This window comes from Ranitomeya imitator, chromosome 6, assembly GCF_032444005.1.
Source record: "Ranitomeya imitator isolate aRanImi1 chromosome 6, aRanImi1.pri, whole genome shotgun sequence".
Lineage (NCBI taxonomy): Eukaryota > Metazoa > Chordata > Amphibia > Anura > Dendrobatidae > Ranitomeya > Ranitomeya imitator.
Genome location: NC_091287.1, coordinates 551,203,350 through 551,217,991, shown reverse-complemented (window position 1 = coordinate 551,217,991; position 14,642 = coordinate 551,203,350). Strand labels below are relative to the sequence as shown.

The 14,642-nt window shown below is 40.9% G+C and overlaps 1 protein-coding gene across 1 annotated transcript in view; it reads left to right on the top strand.

Moving 5' to 3' along the window:
• The window catches only part of LOC138643469 (serine/threonine-protein phosphatase 6 regulatory ankyrin repeat subunit B-like), a 72,970-nt gene that overhangs the window by 17,362 nt on the left and 40,966 nt on the right, over window positions 1-14,642 (top strand). Inside the window, exons 12-15 of the mRNA XM_069732375.1 lie at window positions 8,094-8,192; window positions 8,496-8,624; window positions 8,743-8,868; window positions 11,884-12,000. Of these exons, the coding sequence (XP_069588476.1) occupies window positions 8,094-8,192; window positions 8,496-8,624; window positions 8,743-8,868; window positions 11,884-12,000 (471 nt within the window). The remainder of the gene's footprint in view (window positions 1-8,093; window positions 8,193-8,495; window positions 8,625-8,742; window positions 8,869-11,883; window positions 12,001-14,642) is intronic.

Genomic DNA, 14,642 nt, shown 5'->3' with positions numbered 1-14,642 from the left:
TTATTACTTCATACAGTGCGAGATAGCTTTAAAGCCGGTAATTCAATTACCGGCTTTTGCTTTCTCCTTCCTAAACCCGACATGATATGAGACATGGTTACATACAGTAAACCATCTCATATCCCCCTCTTTTTTTGCATATTCCACACTACTAATGTTAGTAGTGTGTATATTCAAAATTTGGCCGTTCTAGCTATTAAATTAAAGGGTTAAATGGCCGAAAAAATTGGCGTGGGCTCCCGCGCAATTTTCTCCGCCAGAGTAGTAAAGCCAGTGACTGAGGGCAGATATTAATAGCCTGGAGAGGGTCCACGGTTATTGGCCCCCCCCTGGCTAAAAACACCTGCCCCCAGCCACCCCAGAAAAGGCACATCTGGAAGATGCGCCTATTCTGGCACTTGGCCACTCTCTTCCCATTCCCGTGTAGCGGTGGGATATGGGGTAATGAAGGGTTAATGCAACCTTGCTATTGTAAGGTGACATTAAGCCACATTAATAATGGAGAGGCGTCAATTATGACACCTATCCATTATTAATCCAATACTAGTAAAGGGTTAAAAAAAACACAAACACATTATTAAAAATTATTTTAATGAAATAAAAACAAAGGTTGTTGTAATATTTTATTCTACGCTCAATCCAATCACTGAAGACCCTCGATCTGTAACAAAAAAAAAATAACAAAAAAAAAAAAATAAACCAACAATATACATACCTTCCGCAGATCCGTAACGTCCAACGATGTAAATCCATCTGAAGGGGTTAAAATATTTTGCAGCCACGAACTCTGCTAATGCAGCGTTGTTCCTGGCTGCAAAACCCCGGGGAATGAAGGTAAAGTAGGTCAATGACCTATATTTACCTTCATTTGCAGTGAGGCGCCCTCTGCTGGTTGTCCCTAGATCGTGGGAACTTTCCTAGAAAGCTCCCAGGCTCGAGTTCATATGAGGACACCCAGCAGAGGACGCCTCACCGCGAATTAAGGTAAATATAGGTCATTGACCTACTTTACCTTCATTCCCCGGGGTTTTGCAGCCAGGAAAAACGCTGCATTAGCAGAGTTCGTGGCTGCAAAATATTTTAACCCCTTCAGATGGATTTACATCGTTGGACGTTACAGATCTGCGGAAGGTATGTATATTGTTGGTTTATTTTATTTTTTTTGTTACAGATCGAGGGTCTTCAGTGATTGGATTGAGCGTAGAATAAAATATTACAACAACCTTTGTTTTTATTTCATTAAAATAATTTTTAATAATGTGTTTGTGTTTTTTTTAACCCTTTACTAGTATTGGATTAATAATGGATAGGTGTCATAATTGACGCCTCTCCATTATTAATTTGGCTTAGTGTCACCTTACAATAGCAAGGTGGCATTAACCCTTCATTACCCCATAGTTGTGAATTCTGTGGCAGAGCTCCCTCCTGTGGTCACAAGTGGTACTTCGGCTGATTCTCTCTGGGAGCTTCCGTTTGTGGAGGAAACTGGTACTGCTGCTTCTGAGTTTCCTTCCTCAGGTATCCAGGTGAGGTCGTTAGGTGCTTCGCTACTTAACCCCACCTAATGCTTTGATTCATGCTTCCTGTCAATGTTCCAGTGTTGGACTTGTGTTTCTCTGGATCATTCCTGTGGCCTGCTGCTCTGCATAGCTAAGTGCTTCTTTGCTATTTGTTGCTATTTTTTCTGTCCAGCTTGTCTATTTGTTTTGCTGGAAGCTCTGGGACGCAAAGGGTGTACCTCCGTGCCGTTAGTTCGGTACGGAGGGTCTTTTTGCCCCTTTGCGTGGTTTTCTTTAGGGTTTTGTGTAGACCGCAAAGTTATCTTTCCTATCCTCGTTCTGTCTAGAATATCGGGCCTCACTTTGCTGAATCTATTTCATCCCTACGTTTGTCTTTTCATCTTACTCACAGTCATTATATGTGGGGGGCTGCCTTTTCCTTTGGGGTATTTCTCTGAGGCAAGGTAGGCTTATTTTTTCTATCTTCAGGCTAGTTAGTTTCTCAGGCTGTGCCGAGTTGCATAGGGAGCGTTAGGCGCAATCCACGGCTGCCTCTAGTTGTGTTTGGAGAGGATCAGGGATTGCGGTCTGCAGAGTTCCCACGTCTCAGAGCTCGTTCTATGATTTTGGGTTATTGTCAGATCACTGTATGTGCTCTGACCTCCATGTCCATTGTGATACTGAATTGCCTTTCATAACAGTACAGGAAGCCAAAAGTACTAATGATTCTCAATAGAGGGAAAAAAGAAGTTCTGAGACCATTTTTTTTTCTTGGCTTTGTGTTTTGTCTTTTTTTCCCCCTAGACATTTGGGTGGTTCAGTACACAGGTGTAGCGATGGACATTAGAAGTCTGTCTTCATTTGTGGATCAGCTCTCGGCAAGAGTACAAAAGATTCAAGACACTATTGATCAGAAATCTATGTTAGAACCAAGAATTCCTATTCCTGATTTGTTTTTTGGAGATAGAACTAAGTTTCTGAGTTTCAAAAATAATTGTAAGTTATTTCTGGCCTTGAAACCTTGTTCCTCTAGTGATCCAGTTCAACAGGTTTTGATTATTATTTCTTTTTTGCGCGGCGACCCTCAGGACTGGGCATTTTCTCTTGCGCCAGGAGATCCTGCATTAAGTAATATCAATGCGTTTTTCCTGGCGCTCGGATTGCTGTACGATGAACCTAATTCAGTGGATCAGGCAGAAAAGAATTTGCTGGCTCGTTGTCAGGGTCAGGATGAGATAGAGGTATATTGCCAGAAATTTAGAAAATGGTCAGTGCTCACTCAATGGAATGAATCTGCGCTGGCAGCTATGTTCAGAAAGGGTCTCTCTGAAGCCCTTAAGGATGTCATGGTGGGATTTCCTATGCCTGCTGGTTTGAATGAGTCTATGTCTTTGGCTATTCAGATCGGTCGACGCTTGCGTGAGCGTAAATCTGTGCACCATTTGGCGGTATTACCTGAGCTTAGACCTGAGCCTATGCAGTGCGATAGGACTTTGACCAGAGTTGAACGGCAAGAACACAGACGTCTGAATGGGCTGTGTTTCTACTGTGGTGATTCCACTCATGCTATCTCTGATTGTCCTAAGCGCACTAAGCGGTTCGCTAGGTCTGCCACCATTGGTACGGTACAGTCAAAATTTCTTCTGTCCGTTACCTTGATCTGCTCTTTGTCATCATATTCTGTCATGGCGTTTGTGGATTCAGGCTTCTCTGAATTTGATGGACTTGGAATATGCTAAGCGTTGTGGGTTTTTCTTGGAGCCCTTGCAGTGTCCTATTCCATTGAGAGGTATTGATGCTACGCCTTTGGCCAAGAATAAGCCTCAATACTGGACCCAGCTGACCATGTGCATGGCTCCTGCACATCAGGAGGATATTCGCTTTCTGGTGTTGCATAATCTGCATGATGTGGTCGTGTTGAGGTTGCCATGGCTACAAGCCCATAATCCAGTATTGGATTGGAAATCCATGTCGGTGTCCAGCTGGGGTTGTCAGGTGTTACATGGTGATGTTCCATTTTTGTCAATTTCGTCATCCACCCCTTCTGAGGTTCCAGAGTTCTTGTCTGATTACCGGGATGAATTTGATGAGCCCAAGTCCGATGCCCTACCTCCGCAAGGGATTGTGATTGTGCTATCAATTTGATTCCTGGTGGTAAATTCCCAAAAGGTCGACTGTTTAATTTATCCGTGCCTGAGCACACCGCTATATGCAGTTATGTGAAGGAATCCCTGGAGAAGGGGCATATTCGCCCGTCATCGTCGCCATTAGGAGCAGGGTTCTTTTTTGTAGCCAAAAAGGATGGTTCGCTGAGACCTTGTATAGATTATCGCCTTCTTAATAAGATCACTGTTAAATTTCAGTACCCCTTGCCTTTGTTATCTGATTTGTTTGCTCGGATTAAGGGGGCTAGTTGGTTCACCAAGATTGATCTTCGTGGTGCGTATAATCTGGTGCGAATCAGGCGAGGCGATGAATGGAAAACTGCATTTAATACGCCCGAGGGTCATTTTGAGTATCTAGTGATGCCATTCGGACTTGCCAATGCTCCATCAGTGTTTCAGTCCTTTATGCATGACATCTTCCGAGAGTACCTGGATAAATTCCTGATTGTGTACTTGGATGACATTTTGATCTTCTCGGATGATTGGGAGTCTCATGTGAAACAGGTCAGAACGATTTTTCAGGTCCTGCGTGCTAATTCTTTGTTTGTGAAGGGATCAAAGTGTCTCTTTGGTGTGCAGAAGGTTTCATTTTTGGGGTTCATCTTTTCCCCTTCTACTATCGAGATGGATCCTGTTAAGGTCCAAGCCATCCATGATTGGACTCAGCCGACATCTCTGAAAAGTCTGCAAAAGTTCCTGGGCTTTGCTAATTTTTATCGTCGCTTCATCTGCAATTTTTCTAGTATTGCCAAACCATTGACCGATTTGACCAAGAAGGGTGCTGATTTGGTCAATTGGTCTTCTGCTGCTGTGAAAGCTTTTCAAGAGTTGAAGCATCGTTTTTCTTCTGCCCCTGTGTTGTGTCAACCTGATGTTTCTCTTCCGTTCCAGGTCGAGGTTGATGCTTCTGAGATTGGAGCAGGGGCTGTTTTGTCGCAGAGAGGTTCTGATTGTTCAGTGATGAAACCATGCACTTTTTTTTCCAGGAAGTTTTCGCCTGCTGAGCGGAATTATGATGTGGGCAACCGAGAGTTGCTGGCCATGAAGTGGGCATTCGAGGAGTGGCGTCATTGGCTTGAGGGAGCTAAGCATCGCGTGGTGGTATTGACTGATCATAAGAACCTGACTTATCTCGAGTCTGCTAAGCGTTTGAATCCTAGACAGGCACGTTGGTCGCTGTTTTTCGCCCGTTTTGACTTTGTGATTTCGTACCTTCTGGGCTCTAAAAATGTGATGGCGGATGCTCTGTCTAGGAGTTTTGTGCCCGACTCTCCGGGTTTATCTGAGCCGGTGGGTATCCTCAAGGAAGGAGTAATTGTGTCTGCCATCTCCCCTGATTTGCGGCGGGTGCTGCAAAAATTTCAGGCTAATAAACCTGATCGTTGTCCAGCGGGGAAACTGTTTGTCCCGGATAGGTGGACAAATAAAGTGATCTCTGAGGTTCATTGTTCGGTGTTGGCTGGTCATCCTGGAATCTTTGGTACCAGAGAGTTAGTGGCTAGATCCTTTTGGTGGCCATCTCTGTCGCGGGATGTGCGTTCTTTTGTGCAGTCCTGTGGGATTTGTGCTCGGGCTAAGCCCTGCTGTTCTCGTGCCAGTGGGTTGCTTTTGCCCTTGCCGGTCCCGAAGAGACCTTGGACACATATCTCTATGGATTTTATTTCAGATCTTCCCGTCTCTCAAAAGATGTCAGTCATTTGGGTGGTCTGTGATCGCTTTTCTAAGATGGTCCATCTGGTACCCTTGTCCAAGTTGCCTTCCTCCTCTGATTTGGTGCCATTGTTCTTCCAGCATGTGGTTCGTTTGCATGGCATTCCAGAGAATATCGTTTCTGACAGAGGTTCCCAGTTTGTTTCGAGGTTTTGGCGAGTCTTTTGTGGTAGGATGGGCATTGACTTGTCTTTTTCCTCGGCTTTTCATCCTCAGACTAATGGCCAGACCGAACGAACCAATCAGACCTTGGAAACCTATCTGAGATGCTTTGTTTCTGCCGATCAGGATGACTGGGTGTCCTTTTTGCCTTTGGCTGAGTTTGCCCTTAATAATCGGGCCAGCTCGGCTACCTTGGTTTCGCCATTTTTCTGCAATTCTGGGTTCCATCCTCGTTTCTCTTCAGGACAGGTTGAGTCTTCGGACTGTCCTGGTGTGGATACTGTGGTGGACAGGTTGCAGCAGATTTGGACTCATGTGGTGGACAATTTGACCTTGTCCCAGGAGAAGGCTCAACGTTTCGCTAATCGCAGATGCCGTGTGGGTCCCCGACTTCGTGTTGGGGATCTGGTTTGGTTGTCTTCTCGTCATGTTCCTATGAAGGTTTCCTCTCCGAAGTTTAAACCTCGTTTCATTGGTCCTTATAGGATTTCTGAGGTTATTAATCCTGTGTCTTTTCGTCTGACCCTCCCAGATTCTTTTTTCATACATAACGTCTTCCATAGGTCATTGTTGCGGAGATACGTGGCACCTATGGTTCCATCTGTTGACCCTCCTGCCCCGGTTTTGGTGGAGGGGGAATTGGAGTATATTGTGGAGAAGATTTTGGATTCTCGTGTTTCAAGACGGAAACTCTAGTATCTGGTTAAATGGAAGGGTTATGCTCAGGAGGATAATTCCTGGGTTTTTGCCTCTGATGTCCATGCTCCCGATCTTCTTCGTGCCTTTCATATGGCTCATCCTGGTCGGCCTGGTACTGTTGTGAATTCTGTGGCAGAGCTCCCTCCTGTGGTCACAAGTGGTACTTCGGCTGATTCTCTCTGGGAGCTTCCGTTTGTGGAGGAAACTGGTACTGCTGCTTCTGAGTTTCCTTCCTCAGGTGATCTGGTGAGGTCGTTAGGTGCTTCTCTACTTAACCCCACCTAATGCTTTGATTCATGCTTCCTGTCAATGTTCCAGTGTTGGACTTGTGTTTCTCTGGATCATTCCTGTGGCCTGCTGCTCTGCATAGCTAAGTGCTTCTTTGCTATTTGTTGCTATTTTTTCTGTCCAGCTTGTCTATTTGTTTTGCTGGAAGCTCTGGGACACAAAGGGTGTACCTCCGTGCCGTTAGTTCGGTACGGAGGGTCTTTTGCCCCTTTGCGTGGTTTTCTTTAGGGTTTTGTGTAGACCGCAAAGTTATCTTTCCTATCCTCGTTCTGTCTAGAATATCGGGCCTCACTTTGCTGAATCTATTTCATCCCTACGTTTGTCTTTTCATCTTACTCACAGTCATTATATGTGGGGGGCTGCCTTTTCCTTTGGGGTATTTCTCTGAGGCAAGGTAGGCTTATTTTTTCTATCTTCAGGCTAGTTAGTTTCTCAGGCTGTGCCGAGTTGCATAGGGAGCGTTAGGCGCAATCCACGGCTGCCTCTAGTTGTGTTTGGAGAGGATCAGGGATTGCGGTCTGCAGAGTTCCCACGTCTCAGAGCTCGTTCTATGATTTTGGGTTATTGTCAGATCACTGTATGTGCTCTGACCTCCATGTCCATTGTGATACTGAATTGCCTTTCATAACACCCCATATCCCACCGCTACACGGGAGTGGGAAGAGAGTGGCCAAGTGCCAGAATAGGCGCATCTTCCAGATGTGCCTTTTCTGGGGTGGCTGGGGGCAGATGTTTTTAGCCAGGGGGGGCCAATAACCATGGACCCTCTCCAGGCTATTAATATCTGCCCTCAGTCACTGGCTTTACTACTCTGGCAGAGAAAATTGCGCGGGAGCCCACGCCAATTTTTTCTGCCATTTAACCCTTTAATTTAATAGCTAGAACGGCCAAATTTTGCATATACACACTACTGACATTAGTAGTGTGGAATATGCAAAAAAAAGGGGGATATGAGATGATTTACTGTATGTAACCAGGTCTCATATCATGTCGGGTTTAGGAAGGAGAAAGCAAAAGCCGGTAATTGAATTACCGGCTTTAAAGCTATCTAGCGCTGTATGAAGTAATAATATATATACATATATGTGTCTACTGACATATATATATATATATATATATATATACCTATTCTATGTGTACACATTTATTCTACCTATTCTACTGTAACCTGTCAGTGTGATTTTACTGTACACCGCACTGAATTGCCGGCTTTTCTCTCTAACACCGCTGCGTATTTTTCGCAAGTCACACTGCTGGTCCGTGTGTAATCCATATTTTTCTGGCTTCCATAGACTTTCATTGGCGTTTTTTTTGCGCAATATGGTGACATACGCAGCATGCTGCGATTTTCTACGGCCGTAGAAAGCCGTATAATACTGATCAGTAAAATACGGCAGATAGGAGCAGGGACATAGAGAATAATTGGGACGTTTGTTAGGCGAGTTTTACAGATGTATTTTCTGCGCTCTTACGTCCGTAAAACTCGCTAGTGTGACTCCAGCCTAAGTCTGTTTTTTTCTAGCTCTTGTATCTCCAGTCTTATTAGTGTCATTTTTTTCCTTCTTCTCAGAACGGTGAAACTGCAGTGCATATAGCCGCTCAATACGGCAATGTAAAGATGATCCGAACATTGATGGAAGAAGGAGGAGAGGTCACGTGGCAGTCAAAGGTGCTTCATATTCAGTCATTCCTTTGTTCCATTGTTGTGTAAAATACTGAACATGTGAACGAGGCCTAACAGTGCACATATTGATGAAAAGCTCGTATTCTGTCTGTGCCACGGTTATATATTTTTTGCACTCATTTTAGCACCCACGGATCACTTGTTTGGCATTGGCCTGGGGAACATCACTCCCCTATATAGTGTTGTGTCATAGTGACTTGGAGATCACCGTCAGTTTGCATAAATCTTAGCACCCGCAGAATGTTTGGGGACCATCACTCATTTTTCCCTATGACCGTGTCATCCCAGGCTGGAGAGAGCGCCCTGCACACGGCCGTCCGGCACTGTCACCTGCCTATTGTGGAGGTCATACTTAGCTACCTGACCAGTGAGCGGAGCCCGGCGGAGGCAATGGCCTCCGTCCGGAAACCCAACCAGGTAAGTCAGAGATGGTAAATCTCAAATGATCGGCGAGCTCCAGAGCGGATACTGGTGGGCGGTGGGGTATCTGGTCTGCTGCCAGACTATATGATCATGGCTGATGTTTTCCTTCCAGGAAGGGGAAACAGCTCTACATCTAGCAGCGGCCGTGGGTAAAAACATGATCCACTGTCAGGAAGACGCTGTGAAGATCATCAGACTCCTGCTGGACCATGATGCTGATATTTCCTCCACATCTCAGGTGAGGATAGCCCGGAATATCCATTCTTAGTAGCAAAGATTATATGAGAATGAGAAATGCCCAGCTTGAGATTTCCAATGTTTTCCGGAGTGTTCGTTTATTTTATACCCTTTTGAATATAGATTTTCTGTGCATAAATTTAGGCAATTGACACAAGGTAGAAAGTAGCAGAATTCTTACCTGCATAATTAATAAAAGAAATCTATAAATCAGCGCACCCGAACATTTTCTACCAACACAGATGCAAAAACCTTCTGGATATGAATATTAAACTGCATCGCTGTCATAATCGCGAAATGATAATAATTGGACGCTCCCAGGCTGTTATTCCTATATTGAAATTTTAATTGTAGCACAATTTCTGCTTTTGCTCATCCCGGAATTCTGCCTCGGACTTTAAGTATTGGAGCAGGTGAACTCACCTGAAGGCCGACTGGTCTCCTAAATCTTTGATTAAGATAATAATAATTAGAGAAAATATGTTTAATTACAATTGATTAAATACATTTAGAAAAAAAGAGAAAACTTGACAAAATACCCGATATTCCTGTTCTGGGCATTACTGTCATGCATTATGTTTCCTGCACCTCTCACATCCCGAAGCGAAATTTAAATAAATGCTAAGTGCTATAATAATATTTATTTGGAAAGTTTACAGTGCAGAAAAGCTTGTTGACTCCTAAGAAGATTTATAGCTATACATAGGGATCAGCTGCCACTCTCCGGGCCGGCGGCACATTCAGGGGCTGGCTCAGTACATAGACCCCAGCTTCATACACATCAATGTTTATGCTGAAACCTCCTCTATATAAACCATATCCGGCACTTGGCTCCGGCACAGTCCTCCACTCCAGACAGTGATCATGGAAGACAACCGCACGGGACCCAAGAGGAAAAGTGATTACAATACTGGAGAGCAACACAATAAACCAAGCAATAAGTGGGCAAAATTGGAATATAAATACTGCTCCTATGTACAAGAATATAACCACTATAATACTGCTCCTATGTACAAGAATATAACTACTATAATACTGCTCCTATGTAGAAGAATATAATTACTATAATACTGCTCCTATGTAGAAGAATATAATTACTATAATACTGCCCCTATGTACAAGAATATAACTACTATAATACTGCCCCTATGTACAAGAATATAACCACTATAATACTGCTCCTATGTACAAGAATATAACTACTATAATACTGCCCCTATGTAGAAGAATATAATTACTATAATACTGCCCCTATGTACAAGAATATAACTACTATAATACTGCTCCTATGTAGAAGAATATAACTACTATAATACTGCCCCCTATATACAAGAATATAACTACTATAATACTGCTCCTATGTACAAGAATATAACTACTATAATACTGCTCCTATGTACAAGAATATAACTACTATAATACTGCTCCTATGTAGAAGAATATAATTACTATAATACTGCCCCTATGTACAAGAATATAACCACTATAATACTGCTCCTATGTACAAGAATATAACTACTATAATACTGCTCCTATGTACAAGAATATAATTACTATAATACTGCCCCTATGTACAAGAATATAACTACTATAATACTGCTCCTATGTACAAGAATATAACTACTATAATACTGCCCCCTATATACAAGAATATAACTACTATAATACTGCTCCTATGTACAAGAATATAACTACTATAATACTGCTCCTATGTACAAGAATATAACTACTATAATACTGCCCCTATGTACAAGAGTATAACTACTATAATACTGCAATTATGAACAAGAATATAACTACTATAATACTGCCCCTATGTACAGGAATATAACTACTATAATACTGCCCCTATGTACAAGAATATAACTACTATAATACTGCTCCTATGTACAACAATATAACTACTATAATACTGCCCCTATGTACAGGAATATAACTACTATAATACTGCTCCTATGTACAAGAATATAACTACTATAATACTGCTCCTATGTACAGGAATATAACTAATATAATACTGCTCCTCTGTACAAGAATATAACTACTATAATGCTGCCCCTATGTACAAGAATATAACTACTATAATACTGTCCTTATGTACAAGAATATAACTACTATAATGCTGCCCCTATGTACAAGAATATAACTACTATAATACTGCTCCTATGTAGAAGAATATTACTACTATAATACTGCCCCTATGTACAAGAATATAACTACTATAATACTGCTCCTATGTAGAAGAATATTACTACTATAATACTGCCCCTATGTACAAGAATATAACTACTATAATACTGCTCCTATGTACAAGAATATAACTACTATAATACTGCCCTTATGTACAAGAATATAACTACTATAATACTGCTCCTATGTACAAGAATATAACTACTATAATACTGCTCCTATGTAGAAGAATATAATTACTATAATACTGCCCCTATGTACAAGAATATAACTACTATAATACTGCCTCCTATGTACTAGAATATAACTAATATAATACTGCTCCTTTGTACAACAATATAACTACTATAATACTGCCCCTATGTACAAGAATATAACTACTATAATTCTGCTCCTATGTACAAGAATATAACTACTATAATACTGCCCCTATATACAAGAATATAACTACTATAATACTGCCCCTATGTACAAGAATATAACTGCTATAATACTGCCCCTATGTACAAGAACATAACTACTATAATACTGCGCTTGTAGAAGAATATGAATAATCACAGTTCTTGTACATGGCCATAGATTATGTTGGTGCTATAATATCTATCAAGAAATTAAAACAATATATCATTGCACCTTGAATGTCACATATAAACAGATATTTTGGACCATTTTTCTCAGCTTACTGTATATTTCCTCTATCACTTGCTAGTTTTATCAGATTTACTTTATTACTGAAACTTATACAGTCTTACATTGTCAGTGATATGTAGAAATTTGATGGTAGATTTCATCTTTGCTGGTAAAAATTTATTTTTCCTCTCTGCAGACTGGCGAGACTCCACTGCATTACTGCGCCAGGATGGGGAATGAAGACATTTTACTAGAGATAATTAAACATATAAGCTCCAACCAGATGCAGCAGACCATGAACAGACAGGAAAAGGTGACCGGTGACTGAGTGATTTATGCAAAGAAACATTTTATTTTCTAGAAAGTGCACCAAGTACTACATTTCTCAATTAGAAAAGTGTACATTTTTAGTGCCATTGACCCCTCTTTATGCACAGTTTCGTTTTAAACCTGGTAAGTGATCTGAGATAGAATTATTATAGTAATTACCGTATATACTCGAGTATAAGCCGACCCCCCTAATTTTGCCACAAAAAACTGGGAAAACTTATTAACTCGAGTATAAGCCTAGGGTGGAAAATGCAGCAGCTACCGGTGAATTTCAAAAATAAAAATAGATGCTCCATACTGTTCATAGGAGCAGTATTATAGTAGTTATACTCTTGTACATAGGAGCAGTATTATAGTAGTTCTATTCTTGTACATAGGGGCAGTATTATAGTAGTTATATTCTTGTATATAGGGGCAGTATTATAGTAGTTATATTCTTGTACATAGGGAGCAGTATTATAGTAGTTATATTCTTGTATATAGGGGCAGTATTATAGTAGTTAAATTCTTGTACATAGGAGCAGTATTATAGTAGTTATATTCTTGTATATAGGAGCAGTATTATAGTAGTTATATTCTTGTACATAGGAGCAGTATTATAGTAGTTATATTCTTGTATATAGGGGCAGTATTATAGTAGTTAAATTCTTGTACATAGGAGCAGTATTATAGTTGTATTCTTGTACATAGGAGCAGTATTATAGTAGTTATATTCTTGTACATAGGAGCAGTATTATAGTAGTTATATTCTTGTACATAGGAGCAGTATTATAGTAGTTATATTCTTGTACATAGGGGCAGTATTATAGTAGTTATATTCTTGTACATAGGGGCAGTATTATAGTAGTTATATTCTTGTACATAGGAGCAGCATTATAGTAGTTATATTCTTGTACATAGGAGCAGTATTATAGTAGTTATATTCTTGTACATAGGGGCAGTATTATAGTAGTTATATTCTTGTACATAGGGGCAGTATTATAGTAGTTATATTCTTGTACATAGGAGCAGTATTATAGTAGTTATATTCTTGTACATAGGAGCAGTATTATAGTAGTTATATTCTTGAACATAGGAGCAGTATTATAGTAGTTATATTCTTGTACATAGGGGCAGTATTATAGTAGTTATATTCTTGAACATAGGGGCAGTATTATAGTAGTTATATTCTTGTACATAGGGGCAGTATTATAGTAGTTATATTCTTGTACATAGGGGCAGTATTATAGTAGTTATATTCTTGAACATAGGGGCAGTATTATAGTAGTTATATTCTTGTACATAGAAGCAGTATTATAGTAGTTATATTCTTGAACATAGGAGCAGTATTACAGTAGTTATATTCTTGAACATAGGAGCAGTATTATAGTAGTTATATTCTTGTACATAGGGGCAGTATTATAGTAGTTATATTCTTGTACATAGGAGCAGTTTTATAGTAGTTATATTCTTATACATAGGGGCAGTATTATAGTAGTTATATTCTTGTACATAGGAGCAGTATTATAGTAGTTATATTCTTGTGCATAGGGGCAGTATTATAGTAGTTATATTCTTGTACATAGGAGCAGTTTTATAGTAGTTATATTCTTGTACATAGGGACAGTATTATAGTAGTTATATTCTTGTACATAGAAGACATTACATAGGTGTCTACACTCTTGGAATCAGTGAGTGGCCGGTATATAGGGCTACAGGTCCTCACTGTGCTGTGTGGTGACACGGTGAGTATCACACTCAACATGGACCAGAGAAAGCGAGGGAAAGAGTTGTCTCAGGAGATTATAAAGAAAATTATAGGCAAACATGTTAAAGGTAAAAGTTATAATACCATCTCCAAGCAGCTTGATGTTCCTGTGACTACAGTCGCACATATTATTCAGAAATGTAAGAGCCATGGGACTGTAGCCGACCTCCCTGGACGTGGCCGCAGGAGGAAAATTGATGACAAATCAAAGAGACGGATAATACGAATAGTAACAAAAGAGCCCGGACAATCTTCTAAACAGATTAAAGGTGAACTTCAAGCTCAAGGAACATCAGTGTCAGATCACACCATCCGTTGTTGTATGAGCCAAAGTGAACTTCATGGGAGACGACCAAGGAGGACACCATTGTTGAAAAAAAAAATCATAAAAAAGCCAGACTGGAGTTTGCCAAACTACATGTTGACAAGTCACAAAGCTTCTGGGAGAATGTCCTATGGACAGATGAGACAAAAATGGAACTTTTTGGCAAGGCACATCAGCTCTATGTTCACAGTTGGAAAAATGAAGCATATCAAGAAAAGAACACTGTCCCTACCGTGAAACATGGAGGAAGCTCTGTTATGTTCTGGGGCTGCTTTGCTGCATCTGGCACAGGGTGTCTAGAATCTGTGCGGGGTACAATGAAATATCAAGACTATCAAGGGAGAAATGTGCTGCCCAGTGTCAGAAAGGTTGGTCTCAGTCAAAGGTCTTACAACAGGATAATGACCCAAAACACACAGCTAAAAACACCCGAGAATGGCTAAGAGGAAAACATTGGAGTATTCTGCAGTGACCTTCTATGAGCCTCGATCTAAATCCTATTGATCATCTTTGGAAAGAGCTGAAACCTGCCGTCTGGAAAAGGCGACCTCCA